Source organism: Lytechinus variegatus, chromosome 9 (genome assembly GCF_018143015.1).
Source record: "Lytechinus variegatus isolate NC3 chromosome 9, Lvar_3.0, whole genome shotgun sequence".
NCBI classification, from domain to species: domain Eukaryota; kingdom Metazoa; phylum Echinodermata; class Echinoidea; order Temnopleuroida; family Toxopneustidae; genus Lytechinus; species Lytechinus variegatus.
The window spans coordinates 28640241-28666484 of record NC_054748.1 but is presented as its reverse complement, the minus strand read 5'-3'; the positions used below and the strand labels follow the sequence as shown (position 1 = coordinate 28666484).

The 26244-nt window shown below is 36.4% G+C and overlaps 2 protein-coding genes across 3 annotated transcripts in view; one reads left to right on the top strand and one right to left on the bottom strand.

The window, feature by feature from the left end:
- The window catches only part of LOC121421647 (acyl-CoA synthetase short-chain family member 3, mitochondrial-like), a 42270-nt gene extending 28210 nt beyond the window's left edge, over positions 1 to 14060 (top strand). For both annotated transcript variants that reach the window (XM_041616415.1, XM_041616414.1), the window contains exons 13-15: positions 2292 to 2391; positions 11652 to 11827; positions 13491 to 14060. In XM_041616415.1, coding sequence (XP_041472349.1) covers positions 2292 to 2391; positions 11652 to 11827; positions 13491 to 13571 — 357 coding nt within the window. In that variant the 3' untranslated portion in view covers positions 13572 to 14060. The remainder of the gene's footprint in view (positions 1 to 2291; positions 2392 to 11651; positions 11828 to 13490) is intronic.
- Positions 14061 to 25009: 10949 nt separating this feature from the next.
- Positions 25010 to 26015, bottom strand: LOC121421925 (apelin receptor-like). The gene has a single exon (XM_041616723.1). The coding sequence runs from the start codon at positions 26003 to 26005 to the stop codon at positions 25010 to 25012; it is 996 nt and encodes a 331-aa protein (XP_041472657.1). The 5' UTR covers positions 26006 to 26015.
- Positions 26016 to 26244: the final 229 nt, after the last annotated feature.

The window sequence follows — 26244 nt, the reverse complement described above, 5'->3', positions numbered from 1 at the left end:
AAATTAAATACATGTACCTGCTATGCAGGCAAAAAGACTGAAATTATTCATGTTCACAATAAAAATTTAAAGTTTATCAATGGCCAACAAAGAAAAACATCATATAGGTACATGGAAGAAGTTATGGTAAGCTTATAAGTAAATAAAGACATTTCTTTAAGTAATAATGTAAACCTATTCAAAATACTTTACAGTATTCAAAATACTTTTCGCTTAGTTTCTTCTCTTAGTTTGTTTAATGCTTTATCATACATACTTATGTCTTTTGCACATTATCAGTTGTTCCCCTCTCTTTCCCTTTTTTCCCCACTCTTGTGCACAAGTTTATTTTGCCTTTCTTTGTTACCTGTTTGACCCACCTCTCACTAATTCTCTTGTTATTCATATCTTCCTCATACACTTCCTCTATCACTGCTTTGTTCCAGATCCTGTTTGATGTTGCCTGCCTCATTATCTTAATCCCTCTTGGCTTGAGGTCTTTCTTTGGCCTTACTCACACTAACTTCCCTTTGTGTCTGCCTACTCCTTTTCTTTCTTCCCCTTCATTGGTCATCTCTTCTCACTAATGCCCCTTTTGTCTCCTTGTTCCTGTGTTGCTGTTGAATGTCTGTGGTCTATATTATGGTTGTTCCACCTTTATATATGTTTGTCATTTTGCCTCAGAAGAAGATTCTGCTAGGATCGAAAGCTTAGGCCCCTTTTGACTCTCCTATTCAAAATAAAATAGAATTGAATGTACAAAATTAAAATATATAAATGGCTTGATAAGTGTGATAATGCTATGTTGTGTTTTTTTTTTAAGGAGGCCTATACCTAAACTATATCTTACTAAAAGCAAGTAATCAACAAAACTGAGTGTTCTTTAATAGCCAGACATTAATAAAACACCTCATTTTAGTCACCTAAGTACTATTTCAATGTTATGCTTTTAGCTATCGTTGAACAGGGGGTTAGTAGAATGATGTACCATACCAAGTCAATAATCAAACTATTTCACTGTTGTGCTTTCAGGCTACGGTTGAACAGGGGGATATATTGCTGTACCATACCAGTCAATGATAAACACTATTTCACTGTTATGATTTTAGGCTATGGTGGAACAGGGGGATATAGTTAGAATGATGTACCATACCAGTCAATAATACAACTATTTCATTGTTATGTCTTCAAGCTATGGTTGAACAGGGGGATATAGTAGAATGCTGTACCATACCAGTCAATAATAAACGCTACTTCACTATTATGTTTTTAGGCTATGGTTGAACAGAGGGATACAGTAGAATGCTGTACCACTCCAGTCAATGATAAACACTATTTCACTATTATGTTTTTAGGCTATGGTTGAACAGGGGGATATAGTAGAATGCTGTACCATACCAGTCAATAATAAATGCTATTTCATTGTTACGTTTTCAGGCTATGGTTGTACAGGGGGATATATTGCTGTACCATACCAGTCAATAATAAACACTATTTCACTGTTAATGATTTTAGGCTATGGTTGAACAGGGGGATATAGTAGAATGCTGTACCATACCAGTCAATAATAAGCACAATTTCATTGTTATGTTTTCAGGCTATGGTTGAACAGGGGGATATAGTAGAATGCTGTACCATACCAGTCAATAATAGCACTATTTCATTGTTATGTTTTTGGGCTATGGTTGAACAGGGGGATATAGTAGAATGCTGTACCATACCAAGTCAATAATAAGCACTATTTCATTGTTATGTTTTCAAGCTATGGTTGAACAGGGGGATATAGTAGAATGCTGTACCATACCAAAGTAAAAAATAGACACTATTTCACTGTTATGTTTTTAGGCTACGGTAGAACAGGGGGATATAGTAGAATGCTGGACCACTCCAGTCAATGAAAAACACTATTTCATTGTTTTGTTTTCAAGCTATGGTTGAACAGGGGGATATATTGCTTTACCATACCAGTCAATAATAAACACTATTTGACTGTTATGTTTTTAGGCTATGGTGGATCAGGGGGATATATTGCTGTACCATACCACTCAATAATATTTTATAAAGACTATTTCACTGTTATGATTTTAGGCTACGGTTGAGCAGGGGGATACATTGCTGTATCATTCCTATTGATAATAAACACTATTTAATTGTGATGATTTTAGGCTATGGTTGAAGAGAGGGATAGTTAGAATGCTGTACCTTACCAGTCAATGATAAACACTATTTCGCTATTGTGGAACAGGGGGATATAGTAGAATGCTGTACCACTCCAGTCAATGATAAACACTATTTCATTGTTATGTTTTCAGGCAATGGTTGAACAGGGGGATATAGTGGAATGCTGTACCATTCCGGTCAACGATAAACTCAAAGGACAGGTGCCAGTTGGACTCTGTGTCCTCAAGAAAAGTAAGTTATATGATATTGTTTTGAAGTAAAAGTCATTTCACATACTGCTGTCCATGGTATGATTTTCTCTGGCGTCAATCATTAAGGACCAAGAGGGAACTGATGCTTTTATCTTTTTATTTTCAGTAACTAACAACATTAAACCACTTTTTAGAAAATATTGACTTCGGAAGAACACTTCCTATTCGGAATGTGAATTTTACCCGCATAATAGCAGCTGATTGCAGGTTGTTTTGTTTCAATTTTCCAGATCAACTTTTTCCCAAACACGTGCGTGGCGTCTTTGCTTTGACTTAAAAATCTTTTCTGTCTATTTCTATCCTCATTTCTTATTTATTTAGATGTTTCAGAAGCTGAAAAATAAATTTTACCAATACTTTATCAGTTGTGAGTAGCAAATTTACATCTTGTCAATTTACTTTGATTTGAATAACAATTATGACTGATTACATCTACGATCAATTAGTGCCATATACTTTCAGATCGACTATTTTCTGAACACGGTCATGGAGTTGCTTTGCTTAACTTTGACATTTTGATCTTTTCGTTTTTTAGAATATTTCTACCCTTGTTTCTTTCATTCATTTCGACATTTCAAGGCCCTGTTGCATAAAAGTAACTATTATGGCATTTTTGCCATCCAATTGTAACTACCATGGTAACACTGACCAACAGCCAATCAGAATCAAGGATTCCATGCAAGTTATAAGTGTATGGCAAGTTACCATAATGGTGACTTTTATGCAACGGGCCCAGAAAGTGGAAAATGAATTTTATTGTTACTTTGTCAGTTATGAGGAAGGAATATATGTCATGTCTATTTAAACAGAATTATGACCGATTACAACTAGATCGATTATGGCCGTATATACGTATTCATCCACACTTCTATACCAAGTTTCGCTTCAATGTCTTCCCATTGTCTGGAGAACAAAATGAATTCATGTTTATAAAATTTTGAAATTTATATGAATTGCAGCACAGGCGAGGTCGAGGCTTTCGTGTTGGATTTTAAAAAATATTTTGTGTGGAATTCTTATTGTTGCTTAATCACTAAACAATAAAAATGTTTATTATTTTATGTTCAAATAATGTTTTCCCCAATCAAATTCGGTTTGTGATCAATGGCACTTTATACTTGTAAATGCACCTGGCATTTTATACCGAACCAAGCCTCTGTGTTCGATTTGGTTTGGTCTTGTTTGGAAGTGCGAAGTTCAGCAAACTTCAGTTTGCCTCGGCGGTTCGGCTACAGCACTAGCTGCAAGTTATTTTGTTAAAAGGAGGGACTTGTTTTTACACATTTATATATAGTTTCAGGTCACATGACCAATGTCAAATGCCAATAGGGTCAACAAATTTTGGCCATTTTGGGGGTATTTGTGGAATCATCATCATAACTTACAAATTTTATGGATGTAGCTTATGAAACTTGGACATAAGAGCAATCAAGTATCCCTGAACTCTCTGTGCGAGATTCAGGTCACTTGACAAAGATTAAAGGACATTTCAGGTCAATTAACTTTGGCCGTGTTGGGGGTTTTGTTGAGTTGGCATCATAACTTAAAGTTTATGGATCTAGTTCATGAAACATAGACACAATGGTAATCAAATATGAATGATTTTTTTGTGAATAATTATTCAATAGCTATTTTCAAAGTCAGCACTGCTGCTATATTGAATTGCGTTATGCAGGCAAGACTGCCAGAGCCGTTCCGCTTGTTACTATATTAAATTCAATGATATTATTTTCATCCTGGAATACATATTTTACTTCAATGAGTACATAAAAAAAGCTGGTAACATCTGCAAAAGTTGAGATACATTTGGGATCTTCAAACAAAATGAAGAATTAATAGAAAATTTAATGAAATTGCACTCCCTTTTTTTTTAGATGGTAGATCAAATGGTTTTATGTGACAGAGCCATAAGCAAGATATTTATGAAAAATGATCGTCAAATTTAATACCAGTATTTTCTTTTAAAAGACAATCTATAAGCCTTTTTAGAACCGTGTCTGAATCAGATGAAATGTGAAACCTGGGGAGCGTTTCATCAATATTTTCATCCGACAAGATGTCAGATCTGACATCTTTCCATGATTTTGATTGGCTGAGAGGCACTGTTCCTATGGTAACTGTCGGATAAAATGGGACTTGTCAGATAAAACGTCCGACAAGTCCTTTCATGAAACGCCCCCCTGGTCTGTCTGTTGAAGAGTTTAGTGATAGCTTTTCAATTTCTACCAAATGATAAAGCGGGTAGAAGTGTTAATGTTTTTGTATCATAAACATTCCTGTCCACTTCGTTTGAAGTCCTGGGTTGTTTTTCAGTGCAGTGGACATGTATGTTAGTATACATTCATGTGCTGTACACAAGTTTAGACACAATTCCAGCATGGACATTCATCTAGTTGATATTTGAATTCAAACTGTTATGACTATCAATAGGAAATTTGCATTTATTTTTTTTTGCATTCGTACATGCATGTATATTGCTATGGGTAATTGGAAGTGCCTCGGGAAATTGTTGGTCCATGATATGAGCTTTACAAGAATATAGGGCAGGGTATTAATCATCTTCAGAAACATGTTTGTCTCCCTCTGCTGACAAGGCCAGGACAGTTTGTGGTAGGATACATGTATACATATAAATTTTTAAGCCATTAAATGATATGATTAGATTAGGGATTGTAAATGAGGAATGGTGCCTCTGCCTCAAGATAAAAGGTGTTGCAGCAGTGAGGTTTAGGTCAATTTGACGGTCAAGTTGAGGATGAAATGACCTTTAGTTTTGTTTGGCAGCAAGAAATTATAGAAAATTACAGTGCTTTGCTGCCTTTTTATTAGCATTTTGTTCATGTCGTTCTTTGCTCCCCCTTTCACCATCTTTGTCGTCTTCTTCCTTTCCTTGTTTTTCACTTTTATTTTATTAATTTTTTTTCTCAAATACAACACTCTTCATCTTTCTCCTTTTTTCCCCTCCTACATGTACTTCTTCCTCCTCTGCTTCTTCTTCTCCTTCCTCTTCCTCTTTCTCTACTTCCCTTTACCTTGTTTTTCCCCTTCCTCCTCCTTTTCCTCCTTGTCCTTATCATCATAATAATGATTATCATCATCATCATTATCATTCTTTGTTTTTGTTTACATTCCTCTTCTTAGTTTGGTTTGCAATGTTTACTCACGTAATCACATCATGTTGCGCTATCTTGTTTGAGTACTTTCAAAAGCACATCCTCTAATCTACAAAGTATAGGGTCTACACTTTGTTATTTTGAACAGCTTTGTCATTTTGTGCGTATGTGACATGAGTCTTTATGCACTTTACCCAACATTTTTTGAAGATCTTTGAAATTGCAAGCACTTGTTTGTAAGACTAAGGGTGTGTTTATGCTTCCATTGCGAGGACAGAATCAGCGATTTCAAACGTCGATTCAAAACGCTGATCGTAAATGTGGTTCTGGGAGTGCTGTTTATGTTTAACTTTTAAGAGCAAATCATGATCTCCAGCTGGCTTCGCATCGTAAAGCGAGGTCAAATTGGGCGCGCCTTTTTTCGAAAGTTTTTTTTTCCGATTGTTATTACGTAGAAATAACATGGAGCAATACGACTGTATTTGCCCGCGGATTTTCATCTCACCGGAAGCATGTACCAAATGACGTCATTTAAACACGTTTACGATCGTGGTTCTGTTTATACTTCCCCAGAAAGCCTGATTCTGGTCAAACGACGTTTACAAACGCACCTTTTTGTGAGTTTACTATCGGCGTTTTTGAAACAGCGTTTAAATGAAAGTAAGCATGGACGCAACCGTGTTTTGGACTAATCACGTTTGGAAACGCTGATTCTGGCCTGAAAAGTGGAATAGCATAAACACGGCCTAATCATGATCTAACACACCAGAGTGCACCCTCACAAAGATCGCTAAGTACAGTATGTAAATGAATGTGTGTAGGAAAACCTGTAAGTTCATATTAAGTCTCGCCCTTCAAATAAAATTTCCTACATTCATTTCGATTTTGCAAGGTTGTAATCTATAAAGCAGTTTACGTGCTGTACATGTAGGTAATTTTTTGTATAATTTTCATTTTAAGAGAAATTCCAGCGGTGTTCCATGGAACTTTGCGGTTTTCAGATTTAATTCACAAAATTACCTGCACCCGGCGATCAGCCGCAGATGTAAATCGTGTGAGGGTGTTAGTCTCTTCTCAATGAAAATTTTCATTATACATTTATTTCGCTCACATGATGATTCATATTTTGCTTGCAGCCATTCACTTCTTAAAACAACAAATTTTACCAATATTTCATTTTTGACACTGATGAATATTCATCAGGATTGGACATTTTATTATTTCATTAGCAACAACAACTGACACATTGTTATTATGTTAGGAATACTAGTCCTGCTTCTATCTGATACCATATATTCAAATACAGTGTATGGTGCTGGAGCAATAGGAAATATGTTACTCTTGAAACTTGAGTCGCGGAACTTTATGTTAGGGGCTTGATAGCGATGCATAAATGGAGGAGGAGCCGTGATGTGGTGGTTCTGACTCTCGCCTCGTAATCAGAGGGTTGTGTGCTTGAATCCCACCACAGTCTGGCATCCTTTGGCAAGGCATTAATCCACACTTTGCCATTCTCCACCCAGGTGCTATATGGTCACCCATTAGGATGTAAAAGTCATTGTAGCTTGTCCAATACTGTGTGCGCCTTACCGGCGACTGACTGGAATACTTCCCAGGGAGTGGATGATGTGCACGCATTTGTGTGTGGGAATGACTGATAGAATCCAATGACTGGGGTAATAATATATCTGAAAGCGCATAGACATGTTGTTGCGATGTAAAGCGCTTAAAAGCAGATTTATTATCAATCTGTAATAATAATAGTATTTATATTGCGCACATATCCACCTTTTTAGGTGCTCAAGGCGCTCCTATATTACCCGGCTAAGCTAGGTGTTCATAGCACGCACAAATTTTTAAGGAATTACTTCCTACCGGTACCCATTTACCTCGCCTTGGTTGAGTGCAGCACATTGTGGATCAGTTTCTTGCTGAAGGAAATTACGCCGTGGCTGGGATTCGAACCCACGACCCTCTGTTTCAAAGTCGGAAGACTAATCCACTGGGCCACAACGCTCCGTAATCTTCGTCCTCTCTGCCCCATCCTACATTGCAACCATGAACTTTACTGGTTTAACGTGCCACACCCTCTTTTTAATCCTACAAAGGTTAGCTTCTGTTTAAAATTCATGTCTCCCTGATAAAATCTGTCTGGAATGTTTTTCCTTTTGGTAGCTAAAAAAAGAATCATTAATAACCCCCCCCCCTTCACCATATCTCCCATTACCTGTACATGTATGTATGTTCATTGTTTTTTAAACAACGTTGCCCTAAAACTCCTCACAGCTCTGGCATATGTTTGCACTTTTTTCACTTTTTATAGATATTTTACTGCCCACTCTTTTTTTCTTCTCTCTCTTTCTCCCCAGCCCTCTCTCTTTTCCTCCCCCCTCTCCATCTCTTTTTCCTTTTCTCTATCTCCTTGTCCCCTCCACTCTCAGTCACTCATTCTCCCCATACCTCCTACATGTACCCCTCCTTCCCTCCCTCTCTTTGTTTATTTTTCTGTTTGTGCTTCTGTTTGTGGTAACTCCCGTAGGAACTCCGCAGGACAGCATTTTTGCTGGTAAACGCCAAGCTGGTATATAACCAATTACCTTGCGTCTAGGTTAATCAGTCGTAGTGGCTGACGCTATAGACGACAGATATCACTCTCGGGCCTTTTTATCAAAGTGGAGAAAATGGCTGAGTTGGGATTCGAACTCACAACCTTGCGATTATGAGTCCAATGCTCTAACCACTGGACCACACGACCCATGTGGTCCAGTGTGGTTCTCCTCCCCTCTCTCTCTAACTCTCCATCATTCCCTATTTTTTCACATACTATACTTCTCCCCCTTTCTCTCTCCATCTCTTTTTAAAGGTCAAGTCCACCTCAGAAAAATGTTGATTTGAATCAATAGAGAAAAATCAGACAAGCACAAGGCTGAAAATTTCATCAAAATCGGATGTAAAATAAGAAAGTTATGACATTTCAAAGTTTCGCTTATTTTCAACGAAAAAGTTATATGAACGAGCCAGTTACATCCAAATGAAAGAGTCGATGATGTCACTCACTCAATATTTATTTTGTTTTTTATTGTTTGAATTATACAATATTTCAATTTTTACGAATTTGACAATTAGGACCTCCTTGCCTGAAGCACAAAATGTTAAAATAATGGAATTCCATGTGTTCAGGGAGGAATGAAACTTCATTCAACATGACAATGATGAGAAAATGAAAATATTTCATAGAATAAATTACAAAAGAAATAGTGAGTGAGTGATGTTTTCAACTCTCTCATCTGGATGTAACTGGCTCGTTCATATAAGTATTTTGTTGAACATAAGCGAAACTTTAAAATGCCATAACTTTCTTATTTTACATCCGATTTTGATGAAATTTTCAATGTTTAACTTATGCTTGTTGAATTTTTCTCTTTTCATTCAAATCAAGTTTTTGTTGGGGTGGACTTGTCCTTTAATTATCTGTCAACCCCAATTATCATACACTGTACATTCTGTTCCCTCTCTTTCTTTTCTCCATCATCTTCTGTTATTCTGCTAGATGTACTCCTTCCTTGTACCTCGATCATTTCATTTTTTTCTTCATTTGATCTTTTCTTCCATTTTATCCTACAGTATTTACAGGACAAATACAGAACACGCTGCATATACATGTAGGTCTACCCCTTCCCTCGGCTCCGGTTAAACAATATGAAACATAAACATTTCATCAAAGTGCAACTTTGTAAAAAAAAAAAAAAAAAAACTACTGTATTGTTATCACACATGCTTATTCCTTGTATTAATCTTGAAGAGTTTCTGATGTTATCACCACCAACGTGCGTACATTATCTCTCCCTAACGGTGTTGGGAGATGACAGTTTGCTTGTCAAGATCTCTATCTCGTACCATCCCTGGTCTTTGGAGGCTCCAGATGCCTATCAATTGGCAATGTAACAACAGGGGCCTGTCTCACAAGGCATTGCGATTGATCTGATGAGTCACAACTATGGAAGCCAACAACCACAATACCTTGAATTCATGGCTTATTTTCTAATTTTATTTCTAAAATGTTGCTTAGTCTACAATAATTATGTCAGGACTGCAATTGTCCAAATACCAACACGTCTCCTACCATTTTGGTGTACTATCACTTTGTCCACCATCAGCAGTGTCTAATTGTCATTTCGTCCACTCCCTATTCTGTTAAATAACCAGTTGGTCCAACCAGGGCCCTGTCTTACAAAGAGTCACAATTGGTGCGATCAATCGTAACTCTATGGAAATCCATCAGTGTCATAATTTTTTCTACTGGAAATTTGCAAAATGTCCTGTGTAAACAAAGAAGAAAACACCATATTGTCAAGAAATCAATGAATTTATGGATATACATTCATAACTTGAATTTTTTTTTAACAAAGATACATACTGGATGTTGGTGTTGCTGGCCGTCCATAGTTGCGTTTAATCAGATCAATATAGCAACTCTTTGTAAGACCCCTGTTATGACACAAAATGGCCATAGACGAACTGGTGATTAGACAAAGTGAATATTGGAATAAATGCTTGTTAGACAAATTGTTGGAGGGAATGGCATTAGAATAAATGAAGGTAGACCATGTGGTGAGTGGACGAGTTGGCAATAGATAAGTTGGAAATTCACTGAATGCATACATGTACACCTATTAAGTGTTTCCTGAACATTTTGTATAAAATCATTGTCTTATCAAACATATCAGTGTTCTCCTCATTGCTACCACGTGGTCCATTTGTAAATTTGCTTTATGAAGAATTATGAGATTGATAATGTCACAGTTGAGATTGGATCAATCTTAACCTTTTATTAGTCAGTGCCAAGATATAATTCTTGATTATTTTCTTTAACCATTTCAGACAAGCTGTGCACTGTTTTAAAAATGCCGAGGCTTTCAATAGGTGTTCTTAAAATATTGAGATCAGTTCTCTTGAAGGGGAAGTTCATCTTGTTTTTTCTTTTGAAAATGAGCATAAGAGCAGAAAACTGAGGGAAACCTTACATGTACATATCAATTGATTGTATGTAAATGTAAACCCATTAATGAATTGGATAGATCTGGAATTTTAAAGTTTAGTTTTTTGACGTCTCATTACATGTAAATATACAAACAGTCCCCTATATGTACTCTGTATAGTGTCAGTGATATGGATGTGATATACTCTCATTATATTGCAAATATACTGAGAAATAATTAAACTTTGTATTTGAATCGTTTGGAAATATTACATAACTGATTTTATCAAATAATAATAAAACATTTTTATAGCGCCTTTTCAAAATTAATGACTTAGTACCAAAATAGGGTAATTATTTTGTCAAATTGATAATAGTTAAAAATTATAATTTTTCTGTCTCAAGAATTCGGCCAAAATGCACAGCCTACTCATAAAGCTGTCAATTTATGATTTTTCGAAACTGGCATAATTTTTAAATATAGACTTGTAGCCTATTTCTGGTCAGATTTCATTTTAACTCTCAATCAGTTTTTCTTATTCGTCTCTTGCCACCCCGAAGCCAGCGATAAATCGTTCAAAATGCATTTTGAAATTTTTATTGTTTGTATTGATGTTTTTGGTTCAGCTGAGCATGAGATCAGCTGTTCACACTGTGCAATTGTGGTGACACATACGAGCAGTCCAAAGCTTCCCCATTATAAAATGATTAAATGCCAGTTATGGTAATGGTCTCAAAATTAGTTCAAACAGAATCCAAGTGTTTGAAATGTTTGATAGAAAAATGTGTGGCAAATGGCTCGGTAAGAAAAGGTGTTATTGCTGAGAAATACCAAAATAAGCACAGCACTCAAGATTGATTTATTGGTTCGTTAATTGTCTGATCCTTTTCCAACCAATGTTATTACATTGTCCTACATGTATATGAGTTTGGGTGTTAATGATTTTCATAGCTACTGGTTTTTTGCTGAGATTTCACTATTAAGATTTAGGTAATGTGCCTGATCTAGATCTCCAATAATAAGGTGACAATTAAATTTTGAGTTCAAAGATTTTCTCATGAAACCAGTCTTTACTGCAACCTCACTTGTTAACCTTTTGCCTCTATACTAAATTTGTCTTCCTCTTTTGAAATTCTTCTTTTCTCAAGACGTCGACAAGCCGGAAAAGCAGATCGTTGATGAGGTGATTGCCATTGTACGCTCTAACGTCGGACCCGTAGCATTCTTCAAGAGGGCTGTCATTGTTAGTAAGCTACCAAGGACTAGATCTGGAAAGATCACTCGAGGAGTACTCGCTAAGATGGTCAATGGCGAACAGTTCAATGTAGGTGTTACATGATCATCCTTCCATTCTCTGCGGGATTGTTGAAGGACAAGTCCACCCCAACAAAAACTTGATTTGAATAAAAAGAGAAAAAATTAAACTAGCATAACACTGAAAATTTCATCAAAATCGGATGTAAAATAAGAAAGTTGTGGCATTTTGAATTTTCGCTTCATTTCACAAAACAGTTATATGCACATCTCGGTTGGTATGCAAGTGAGGAACTGATGACATCACTCACTCACTATTTCTTTTGTATTTCATTATATGAAATATTTTTGTTTTCTTGTCATTGTCAAATGAAATGACGTTTCATTCCTCCCTGAACATGTGGAATTCCATTATTTTAACATTTTGTGCTTCAGGCAAGGAGGTCCTAATCGTCAAATTCGTAAAAATTGAAATATTGTATAATTCAAACAAAAAAACAAGAAATAGTGAGTGAGTGACATCATCGACTCTGTCATTTGGATGTAACTGGTTCATTCATATAACTGTTTTGTTAAAAATAAGCGAAACTTTTAAATGTCATAACTTTCTTTAATATTTTACATCTGATTTTGATGAAATTTTCAGCATTGTGCTTGTCCGATTTTTCTCTATTGATTCAAATCAACATTTTTCTGAGGTGGACTTGTCCTTTAATAAATTGAAAGTTTATGGTCTGTATTCTCAAAAGAGGTTTCAATTATACCATGTACAAAACCATGGTTTAAGCAGATCTTAAGTATTGCACTTCAATGAGGGCTCTTCGCCGTAGTGCCCATTTATCAAAATATTTAGTTTTAAAGTCAAGTACATGACATGAGAACCAACCGTTTCTCTAAAAACACCTTTGTTATAGAATGTTTGGGAGTTTCACCAAAATTTCAGTGCGCACATCTTACATTTAAAGTGAACCCCAAACTTGTTTTCTCATTCTTAGAAGTTCGTCAAAGGTCTCACTGAAATTTTTTCTGCATTCAAGAAAGTGATTGTTTGGTTAGTTATTGATCAATTATGGCAAGTCATAATTATATCATTTCTTTGGATATGTTTTTCAAGCTCATTGAAAATCTCTAAATTCACTATGCATGTAGGTGACTAATGCATCTGTCACATTTCCCCTATCACCAGTCTGACACAGCTGGTTGAATATTTTTTGTACCAGCTACAATATAACGGTTGTTTTTGCCGCATACATTTGTAATTCCGAAGGTTCGTAATTCCAAAGGCTCATTAGTCCGAAAACGAAATGAGGTTCGCAATTCCGAATGTTCGATAGTCCGAAAATGAAGTGAGGTAACAAACCTTGGAACAACGAACCTTATTTCGTTTTCGGATTAAGGAACCTTCAAAAAAAGGAACCTTATTTCGTTTTTAGATTAATGAACATCGAACCTCATTTTGTTTTTCGGATTATCAAACCTTTGGAATAACGAGCATTCGGAATAATGCCACAAATGCTCAGATTAACGAACCCTTTTACGTTTTCAAATAAACAAACATCGAGGAATAGGCAATTTACGTGTTTTGGAATTACGAAGTGTAACCGTTTTTGCTAGGCACCATACAGCTGTGTTGGGAGAAAAGAGACGGAGGTATCGGATTTGAGATGGCAGGTCATGCATGTAGCCGAAGTTCGATGTGATATTTGAATTCTTATCTCATTTTCATCCTTCAGATTCCCCCAACGATCGAAGATGCTACTGCATACGAAGTAGTGAAGACTGCTTTGGTAGCAGAAGGGATCATGAAGGAATAGACCGCACGAAAGTCAAGGAGTGGGACAGTGTCTTGTCATTGACAACAAGAAAGTCAATGAGTGGGACAGTGTCTGACCAAACCAAACGCTGCAGCTGGTAAAGGTTTTCAAATTTTAAACGGAATATATCCTCTTATGCTTTTTAGTGTCTTGCAGAATTATATTGATGTACATACATTATATGCACAAGTGTTAGTCAGTTTAGAGTCATTAAATATTTTTAAACAAATTCATGAAAAATTTGATATAAAAAATTTGGTTTATAGATTATGCAATTTCACGACTCTATACTGATTGCTAAAATTTGATAATTCTATTTTTATTTTATTTTTTTATCGCTAAGCAATTTTCTAAAAAAAATTGTTTTAATAGCTTTGATTCTAGGAGGAATTTTGCGTAATATCAATGATTTCTTTTTCTTTCTTTGTTTTAATTATGTGCTGTAAGATGTTTGTATTGCCAAGTCAGGGCTAGATTGCATGAAAGTTACTATTACTTTGCCATCCAATGCTAACTACCATGGCAACGCCAATCAACAGCTAATCATTCCATGGAAATTACCTTTGCATGGCAAGGATACCATAACTTTTATTCAACGGGCCCCTGGAATTTGAAGTCTCACTTTGATGCTAATTTTTCTTTGGTGTGATCACTACAGATGACTATTGTGTGTGCTAATACGGTGCTTGTCTCTGGCTTAGTGGATTGTAACGTGACATAATTGCAGTTATCGTTGATAATCATTCTAAAGTATCAGCGATTTGTGTTTCTGACGATATTCTCCACTTCAATGAAGGTTTACAATTTTTCTTGAATGCTTTTTATATCCTTGCCCTCTGCTAATGTTGGCGTTTGTCAGAGGAATGTGTATTTTCGATTCAATAGTCCATTGGTCTTTCTGTTTCTTTATCATTGTCAATCATTGAAAAATATCAGGTACTAGTTGACCTTTGTCTTTGAGGGTCCTATGTCATGCAAAAGAAGGTTTACAATGATGAGGAATGCTGTATGGATTGTTATCATGCACCCCGTCTGCCGTACATGTACATTTAGATGGTTGCCATGGTATTTCGTGTTCTTGTCCGTCTTAATTGATTTTGCTTGGCGCTATAAACTAATGAACCATTTAAGGGGCCAGCAACTTCAAAATTCAACTCATGTCTGTTCTTGGGAGTGACAATTGTTTAGTTATATTTTTGGTTTACGAGGTCAAGGGTTAAATATTAAGGAGCCCTTTCTCACTATAGCCAAGAGGTATTTTAGGGATAAACTTTGACCCCTGCCTGTGCATGAGCAAAGAAGGGGTGATTAAATCTTGGGTCAGGAGGTCACATTCCAAAGGTCACTGAGGCCCTAAAGTGGATTTGTCTATGCAAGAAGTTAACTGTTAGCCAGATCAACTTTTAACCGTTTGACAGATCATCTTTAAACTGTAAAAGAAAGTGTACATGTGGAGCGGGGATACTCTTGATTTGATTATGTTGTAAAAAGGTCAAAGGTCACAGAGCCTGAGAGTGAACATTGCTTGCTTGAAAATGACTTCTTTCAATAAATAGATAACTCTTCTACTGATCAACTTCAGGGTCACTCATCAACATGTACATGAATCTATATAATAATGTAGATTTGAATTTTGAAATCGTCAGAGGTTACATGGTTCATCCTCACAACAACTAAACACCAGTGTGAACTTTGCTGTCATCTGATGCCAATTATACCCCTTTCATAAACCCAATTATGCGGCTAATAGCAGCATAATTTGGTCGTAAAATTGGAGGAGGACCAGAGTTATCCGCATTATTTTGATGCTGCTATTATCCGCATAATAGCAGCATCGGGACAAGATTTTGAGTTAATGAACGCATTTCCAAATAATGCGGATAATTGCCATGGTGCGGTCACAAGGTCACCCTTTTCCAATACAACCGCATCGGAGGGGGCGTGTCCAGTTGTCATGACGATTATCCGCCTTTTTCAGGACGGGCGCTCGTAAAAATAATGCGGCTTATTTTCGGAGTTTGTGAACGCAATTTTTATTGAATTATCCGCATTACTCTTAGGCGGCTAATTGGAGGATAGGTTTATGAAAGGAGTATTAGAGGTCAAAGGTTATGAAGAGTATATCTCGCTGTAAAGATGAATCCGGATTGGACTTGGTTCATGACTGAAATTATTATAATTCATGGCTATGATATCTGATATAAAATTTTGAATTCCTTATTTGGTCATGCCAGTTCTTAATTATTTCATAGAGCTGTGTTTCTTTTATTCTTCATTCTCTAGTATGGTGCTGATTTGAGAATTCTTATGATAAATACATGCATAACAATATATGAATAAATGTAATATGAATCTATGTGAAAGTATATAATATCCTATATACAGTGTATATATATATTTTTTTTATTCAAGATCCAGCACAGAGTGGAGGAAAAGTATTTGGTATGAGGCAAAATAAGTTTCATATAATTATATTAATTATTCTGAAGTACATGCAAGTATTCATATTCTGTCAGTAGATATACTATTGTCAGCCCCACTGAAAAGGGGTTTTTAGTTTTACCTAATGAATCAACGACCCCCTTTTCCCATGGAGGATGTTTGATATCTTGTACAACAACCATTTATAATTTCTTTATGAGTGATATTTTCCTCAATTGAAATTATGGTGGCACAAAATTTAACTTGAATTAAAAGTCTTTTTTTTAACAAATGTTTTATATTGTACAATCTTGAGCGTAACAAATCTGAAATGTGAGTGACAGTAAAGTTTTGAAGAACACATTCAATGTTGAGAAAGCTCAAGGAGAGAGAGGGAGAAAGAAAGAAAAGAAAGAGTGTGTGTGTGTTGGGGGGGATGGTATTCATTATATAGATATCTAAGAAGATTCATTACATCCAAGAAAGCATACCTGCTTAGTATTGATGTTATAGGACCAGATTTTTAAGTCGGGTTTAACTTAGACCATGGTCTAATTCTTATGGGAAGCCAAACATGTCAAAATTTGTTAACATTGAATGCTTCTTATGTTCACTGTGCTCTTTCCTTATTCTTTAATGGTGAAGACAACTATCTTATTTTATCTTCCCAGACGGATTTGAGAGTCAAATGAGGTGATTCTTTGAACAGCTACTGTTATAGATTTATGTCACAATTGGCTCTCCATAACTAAACCACAACTTTAGACCACAATTTAAATGAAACCCGACTTTAGAATACTGGTCATAGAGTATATATGATAAAATGATTTTCATGTAGATGCTTCTATTAGCACATATTTATGTGTAATTGGTCAAACCTTCGAAGGCCAAACCTGGTTCAACAAAATTGGACTTGCTTGACAAAAACATGAATAATACAAAAGGGAGTAGATGAATGATCAGTTCAATAATCCATAAAATCTTGTTGATGACATTATTTGTGAATATTTTGGTAATTATGTAGATGTATTTCAAGGGCCGTCCAATCTTAAAATAATGTACTTCATCTAGAATTGAAATAAAATTACCTTTTGTGTGATGTGATTGCAAATATACATATTCCATATTCTTGTCTTTTTAAGCTTTTGCTATCATTTGTGGTATGCTGTCTAGAGAAGGGGTGCGGGGAAGGGGCTGGATTGATTTTCCAAATCTACCTTTTTCACAAAATTTTGACTAAAATCTACCCAAAAAAATCTGTGCGGTGACAGACTCGGTTTTAATTTCTTTGCATGCTGAAATAATGGGGGATAATGTTGACAATTCTGTTACATCAGGATTTTTGTTTTGAATTATGTTTAGACATTTGTTATCTTTCCTTTGCTGCAATTTCGCACATTCCTGCAATCTTAGCAATTATTTTTTGGCTTTTTGATACAGAGAACAGGAAGGAAAGTAATTTGTATTAAGATTGTGACATATGTTTGGAGGAATGTGAAAAAATTAAGCTTTTGTGTGCATATCGTTAAAATAATCCAAATGGTCTTGCGTCATATTATAAGGCTTGGTTCTTTTGCTTCCTTGATTCCTTATCTTCTTGACCCCCCCCCCCCACATGGCCATGGGAAGCAGGGGTGTTGGGGATGCCGAGGCACCCCCCCCCCAAGATTTGCCTGGGGTGATGTGCATGTTATTCTCTATAGGCAGCACCCCCTTGAAATTTGGGATGCTAAAACAGCATAAAATAGCAGAAATTTAACAAAAATGGCCTTCATTGTTTAGTGAAAACCCTTTTTTTTTTTGCTTGTCAAATTTAAACCATCACCCCTTATAAAACTTGTTTACAGTGCCCTGACCCCTCTCCTCTTTAGATATCATGCATACTGCTATTATAGTTTGTCAAACATAAATGCACTTTAAAGATGTGATAATTCGTTATGAATGTTTATGAAATGTATGAGATTGCCAAATTTTTATATAATTATATTCTAGTGATTTGTTGTGAATCTGGTGTAAATTGTGTCAGTATTACAGTCCATTCCAGTTTGTGGAATACAGCTCATCTCATCGTGATCATTGTTCAGTTTTTCTAATTCTGAAGTATTTTATTAGAAGCAATATATCTCTGGCTGTTCTACCCCTTTAAGCATGTGTCAGTTGCCAAAATAATGTTGAGGGGCTGCATTCTATTCATTAAAATGATTTCAGGAAAGAAGAGTTGACAAGACAACAATACTGCTGTAAATACTGAGAGTAAATGAACCATCTTCTGATGTACTTTCCAGATTTTGGAGGGGGAAGTAGTTTAGCTATGTTTAGTACCCTATGTCATCGGATCGTCATGTTTTAATTGTTCAAAGATTATAAATTCATTAACAAAATGGATTTGCGATACAAAGTTTGTTATACACCACCCATGATGATAAGGAAAAACAATAACTCATCTTTCTGATATCAATATGATGTTATGAACCAGCTTTATCTAACAAAAAACATGATGAATAGATTGATATTTTCAATGGGATTATTCTTGTAAGTTGTGAGGTTTATTGTGCCTATAGGGGCTGTTTGGAAGAGTATGAACATTGGATTGGAAATATCAGTTTCAAATTTAAATAATTCACATGTAGCTACATGTATTTCCAATTAGTTTCAAAATTGACAAATCACTTTTTGCTTGTGCAATTCCATTACATGTTTTGTTTAAAAAAAATAAAACTGGACCAATAATCCAGTTGATTGTAATTGTTGTTTTTTTTGTGACAGCCACTCTGTCCAAGGCATGCTTCAAAAGGATATATTCTTGATTGCAACTGATAGTTAATTTTGGTATTTTACTTACACTTGAAATGCGATCGATTCTAAATGTCTTGTGAAAGCCCCAAGGTCTGGGGCACGTTTCATTAAAATAAGGTTGATTATTGCAATTTTGCCATTATTAGAAGTACCATGGAATTCTTAACTTTTATTTGCTACTGAATCATGTTACCATGGTAATTATTGTGACAAAGTTACCTTAATTTTGCGTCCTTTATAAAAAAAAAAGCCTCGGATGTTAGCTTAGTACACAGATCAATTTTTGACCAATTGGATTGCACGGTTTTTGGTGGGTAGGCTTGAAGTTAGCGTTGTATTGAATCTGCAATTTGATCACTGTTAAATTTGTCTTCTAATGGCTATTGCTTTTAAAAGACAAAATATTCTGCCTATCATTGATACAAAGATATATACGTGTGAGTTTACATTTGTGAGGGGTTCTCTAATTCTTAAAAAAAATACAAATTGTGTGCCATAAACTGCCTTCAATCAGAAGTAATGTGATATTTTCTCTCTTTTTGTTGTTGTTATGTATAATGCATGTATTAATGGGTTGCAGGGTTTAGTATGAAAGTAAACCCTGCCCAAGCAGAACGTGATAAATGTTGGGGGAAAGAAGAGATACACGTATATAGTTCGTGTGTGTTTGGGTGTGTTGTTTGGTTTGGCTGGGTGCCAGTGTTAATTTGTGTGTGTGTGTGTGTGTGGGGGGGGGGTCATGTCATATTAATAAGTTTAAAATGCCTATTAAATGACAAAATCTGTAACATACATTTCCATATCTCAGGTATAGGCCATGTGATTTCAGACAGGCGTGGACCGCCCAAGGTCATTTTGCAAGGGGACCAAGATGACCTTTTATTCCTTAATCAAATTGCATGGAAAATGATAAATATTTATATAGCGCGATCTATCTAAAAATAATCTATTCCGAGGCGCATTGTTACAACTATTACCCCAGCTTTCTCTCAAACTGCCTTTCAGCGTTCAGCACAAGGTAGGTACATTTCTTGCTGAAGGCAGTGGTTGGATTCGAACTCATGTCCCTCTGATTGAAAAATTAGAGTCATTACCACTAGACCACGGCGCCCCCACAGATTTACAAGAACTATGTCCCTTTTTCTGCCTTTTGTTATCTTTTCCTAGTATTTCTCTTCTACCTCTTTTTGGTTTTTTTTTGGGGGGGGCGGGGTCTTCACTTCTTGAAAAAAAAATAGAGGGGCGATTGCTCCTGCTCCTATAGCGTCGCTTCTCCTCGGAGATGAGAAATGAACCCTAATTGAACAAAGATAAATCTGTCAAAAAGTTTCAGATTTCGGAGAAAATTTTAACTTCATGCCAGACTTAAATAGGTTAAAATTTATTTTGGGGGTTAATTCTGCTTATTTATTTTTTTCTTACTTTAATGGGTTATATTAAATGACACTGCTTGCAACAAGCTTATTGAAAGAAGGCTAGATGGCTTGCCTACCGTTCAGCAATTTGTATCATAAACAGGAACGTACTATTGAATGGCAGAACAGTATGCATCATGCGTATTCAATCAAATTACAGACCGGATTAATAAAGCTGAATGGACATTACTTCTATTTCAGCTAACACGAACCAGGCATTTTGATCTGAAAATCGATCAGAAATAAATCTTGGACAGCTTAGATCTCTTTTTGGAGTTGAGATGTGGATTGATTTTTCCATTACAGTACCGCGTGATCGATCTTATTTACTTCCGGTGCAGTGCGCCAATCGAATAGGCAGCTGTCATCTTGGTTTGGAGAATTTCTTTATTTTTTCGGGAATACTGAAAGGGGGTGGGGTGAAGTCAAAGGTCAAGAAATATTTCAGAGGAGAGAGAGAGGCCGGTTGTGGGAGAAAAAGAAAGATGCAGTCTTTTCCCTTTTTTTTCAACAATTTAGAGAACAAAGATCTATCAATTATTGGAATCCATCTCCCTCCCATTGCAAAGAAGTGAGTCCAGTCGAGGAGTCACCCTGTGTGGCGTTGCATGAAAGTTGTCAGCACCGACTAAATGGTCAGATCTAACAGTTTCCGTCAAATCCTTTGATTTGATTGACCGAAAAACTGCATGGCCTCCGACTGATACTACGGCAACAGCCGGAGCTGAAAATTTGGTCGGTGCTGCGAACTTTCACGAACCCCCCCCCCCCCCCCGTGAGCTTTTCATCAATCAAGTTGTTAGATCTAGAGTTGGTTTTGATATGGCTAAAAAACACGGTTTTATTATTAAACATCCGACAAATGCTTTCATGACACGTCCCAAGGGGAGTCTGAACTTACATTTCACCAAGATATAGTATTGCCCATTGGAAAAGCTAAACACGCTGGTCTGTAGTCATACACAGTAAAAACGCTGTTTAAAATTTTTGTACAACGCTGTTTACTATATGAACCTTACAGTAATTGTTTAAACAATTTAAACAAGTGTTTAAAATCTTAAACAACAGTTTTATTTTCAATATATAATCTTCAATAAATTAAACATGATTGTTTAAACTGTTAAACAACTACTGTAAGGTTCATATAGTAAACAGCGTTGTATAAAATCTTAAACAGCGTTTTTACTGTGTATAGGACGTAATCCAACTTTGTGTTTAAAAAGGTGTGCATTATAAGAATTTACTATTACGATGACATAAGGCAAGATGTAAAAGGAATAAATCTTCAAAAACAAGTATGAAATGTGGTCAACAACAAAAAAAGGCTACGAAACCGCGTGAAATCCCCTTGAGAATTAATGACATTACATAATTATTCAAGATGACCTTTAATAATGGAACATTATAATAAGATGTAAAAATTGATAAAGAAACAATACACTCTAAAATAATGCAGTCTACTCCAATTTCAATTTACAAGAGTGGTACTTCATCTACCTATTAAAGATGAATATACTTCCTTGTCATAATGAAGAAAAAAATACCAGACCAGCCATATAGATTAAAATAATAATAATAATGTATTCGTTATCATATTATGAATCTATTGTCATATTGAATATATCTGTTTTTATTAGACATGTTAGAAGTGCCCTTTAAACAGTGTATTCGCATATGAATGTATAGTCTGCGGAGTCTACCTGACGACAGGATTGGTCCCACTGCACTTACGGATGCAGAAAGGAAGTAAAACGGAAAATAACCTTGCCATCCGTCATGTCCGTTGAAAGAAAGTTATGTATCGTTGTGAATTGAATTGAATTGAATTTATTACAGAACGTCACCGGCAATCGCCAACATTTTGTTCAAAACAAGAAAATATATATATAAACAGATAAACAAACACAAAATACTATTTTTGTCAAACAAAACAAAATCAAAACAACAAAAAAAATTATATATACAAATTAAATATACACTATAAACATAGGCATTATTCGGGTACTCATTTTAACAATGAGTAAAAAAAAGCTGATGTCCAAGAGAGGACAAGGAAAACAAAAGGAAAGTGGGAGAGGAAAGGGAAATAAAGAGGAAAGAAGTTCGAAAATAGAGAGGGCAGGAGAGACGAAGAGTGAGAAGAATGGCATCACATGTAAACTTATTGTGTAAGAATATTGCGAATGTATTACAATGTACTTCAAGGTGTTTGCCAGTTGATATTTTTAGTACGCAGAATTCTCCCCTAATATTAATTATGTTTGGGACGAAAGAACAAAATAATTTAATCAAAGCATCAGTTTCCAGTTGTGTACTATTTGCATACGTGTTTCATACGCTCTATATCCATCGAAAATCCGTCCACTGTGATCTTGTCCATTGTCTTGACTCTCTGGAGCTTGTCTGTTGTGTTTGTTATGAATACGTTTTGTGTCCGTTGGCCAGTAGGACCAGGGGCCCGTAACACAAAGCTGAACAATGATCGTAGAACATTTTTCTACGATTGATTGTATTGACTATGCAATATACAATCAATCGTGAAAATCAGGCGTACGATCAATCTCCAAGCTTTGTGTTACGGGACACAGGCCTAACTTAGCATTGTAGATCATAACATTGAATGGACCAGTTTGATAGTGATCAAACAAGTCAATAGGAAATTGAAAATTAATGAGATGGTTGGTGTTCCAGTAAGAGAGTAAAGAATCACGTCGCCGTCAATCAATGAACGGAAATAAAAGAAGTTTCCATAAATACTTGGGTCTATACAGTGCATTATAGCGAAACAGAACAAATATATCTCATGGGTACACTATTAGAAAATTTATACTTAAAAAAACAAAAAATTCCTGCAGCACAGTCTCGAGAACACGGGTAATCTTACTGCATTGTGTAATCTTACATGCATTTGTGTAAAATTACATAGAATAGATATTTGGTTAAGTAACCTTACAAATTTATTGTAATAAATCTGTTTCCACCCTTTTTAAAACAGACCTTTTATGTAAAATTCTATCAAAATTGTATAAAAAATATCCTGTTACAATTCGCAGAACGATTTGGTTACTTCTTTCTGTAAAATCTTCTTTTTATTCTAACAGTGTAGGTATATCAGACACACCGTAATATGAAAAAAAAACCGTTGTTTAAGTCTGTCACTCTGACAAGAATGGGCTTTTTGAAATCTTTAAACAATTGTTTAAAAAGATTGAAGTTGTTTAAAAACTTTAATCAGTTCCTTTGAGAGTGACGGGCTTAAACAACGTTTTAAACGGTGTTTTTACGCTATTGTAGAAGGAATCGTAAACAATGCAATCACATTGAATAATTATAAACCGGTTTAGAAAATTAATACATTCCGAAGTTTTCGCATTTACTACGGAGAAACTCTCTACAAGGCACCAAATCCTTTGGAAATGCAAGTTAAATCACAATGGAGAGCAGAGAGGCTTTTGTCGAAAGTCGGTGGACAGGGAGAGCATCGGAATCTCTCGACTCTGGGCATTGGCGGCGGAAACAAAAAAAAAAATTAGGGGGGGGGGCACCTGAAAATTTTGGATGGACACAAAAAGAAATATGAAATCAAAATGAATAAAAAAAACAAGAAAGTTATGGCCATTTTACGAATTTTTGACTTTACATTTCAATAAATATGACGTTTTTGAAGGAAGGCTATTTCGGATTTGAATTTAGGGCATGAAGATGGCATTTTGAAGGTCAGGTTTGACTATCTATTGCAATTTGTTAGAAGTCTGTAGCATGCAGGACACGGGAGTTTGGACGGAATTAGGAATGGTATGCAAATGGACTTGAAATTTACAAAATGGCGCCTGCACGGTCATGCATGAGTGATTTTGGAAAATGAAATAAGAGGTGCACAACTAGGGTTGCTGGAGACAATGCCTGTCAAATTTGGATGAATTTGGATGAGGGACGTGGCCTGGGCAGAGTTAACAAACTCTATGTGTTAAGTGAATGGGGTTTTTGGCAGAAGAAGAAGATTGCGGAATAGGAATATGGAACAAGAACAATGCATTGTCGCCGTTGGGCGTCAATGCAAAAAGGTTATTAACCAAAATCTTAGGAGGGAATCGCGACAATTTTTGACAAGCCCCCTCCCCCCCCAAAAAAGGTCATCAACCTAAATTTTAGGGGATACCACAAACATTTCATGGGGGCCACGTCAATATAGGGGGGGGGACGCAGGAAACAAAATTGACAAGAAAAAAAAGGTTATAAAAAAAATTAGGGGGGCACCGTACCCCCACTTCAAATTTAGGGGGGACAGGCCCCCCCCCCCCTGCTTCCGGCGCCTATGACTCTGGGCAACAATAATACTTGTTCGTCCGGTGCAAATCTTTGGATGATCTGCTGTCCCAGTCCACAACTTTTGACAAAAGAATATCAGCTCTTTTGTGATTTTACTTGAATTTTCGAAGGAATCGATGCGCTGTAGAGTTTCCCCGGAGCAAATGCAAAATATCTCTATCATCGGTGGAAAATGGTTGACCTGGAGAATTTAAAGTGTTTCGAATGCATCTATCACCTTTTAATTAATACGTATCAGTAACGGTGTGGAGGATAGGACATAAAAATGCGTTTTACCGGATGAGCTGTGAGATTTTACACATTGAAGTTATCAAATCGGGTGTCTACATTTAATTAAAATGAATGTAAAAGTGATTCGATAAATAAATAAGCAAGTGAATATCTATACATTAATAATCAAAAAGCCAATGCTATAGTATTAATCAATAACTCTGACTACTGTTATGAGTGATTCCGTTGGTTATTACATTTTCTTTTCTATTGTGCACATTCTTCGTCTTCCTGTTTTAGAGCAAATACGGGATGGAAATCGTGATCATCATGATCAAGGCGGCATGCACGGAGAGATCTTTTTATGTCATCGACGGCTCTTCGAAAGTTGGGTACCTTGGCGGCATAGATGAAAGGGTTAATACAGAAGTTGACGAATCCGAGGACGACGAAACTACTGTAAGTCGGACCGAAGATATATTTAAAATCAACGACACCTAGGTTGTATAGAAAGAAAGTGACCTGAATAGGCGTTCTTGTTACGACGAAAGTGATGACGACGATGAGCAGCATGTGAAGGATGTGGGTCTGGGCCTTTCGGAGTGCTGTTGCGCGACGCTGTCGAAGAGTGAAAATCGCCCACAAATTCGCAACAATCATAACAACGACCGGGAGGGCATACTGAACAAGGAATATCAAGACGCCATAGAATCGATGGAACCCGACTGGTAGGGAGTGAACGCATTCTCCATTGACGACGTGGACGGTATACAACCCCCAAGAGTTGATCAGAACGGAAAGAACCCATATGGCGATGACGGCCACCGAGGTGCGGTTGGGGGAAAAGAACCGTCGGAACCAGAAAGGAAACCTGACAGCCACCAGTCTCTCAACCGACATGGTTGTCAGAGTGATGATAGAAGCGCAGGCAGATGTGACCCTGAAGGTAGGGCATTGGACAACCTTGCAGAAGATCTTCCCCCAAGTGTTGTCCGGATACCTGGCGACGGTGGGGTGTGGTATGATGAAAATTGAAGTGAGAAAATCAGCCACTGCTAAAGCCCCGATCAACGTGTCGGTGGAACTACGTCTCGGACGTTTCGGCCAGAAGATGACCACCATGACCACCATGTTTCCCATGATGCCAATGATGGCGAAAATCAACTGGATAACCTGCCACCATGCCCAGGGCACAGGCACCCAAATCCATTCATCATTTATGGAGATATTGTAAAAATAGTCATTCGTTGTAGTTGTAAACATGTTCACAGTTGCGGAGTGAGAATCTTTGGACAAGTTTGCGTTTCACGTCGCATGCTCCACACGGCGAGTGACTTAGTCTTGCTATACCATGGCCGTATACAGAGGGATGCAAGGGGGGTGGCAGTTTTTACAAAATTCACCAATAGTGAGCACGAAATCCTTCAAATATACTTTAGTTTAGACATAGAAAATGCAAAATCGCCCCGTGAATGCTTAGTCGCTTTGCTCACGCCCTTTCT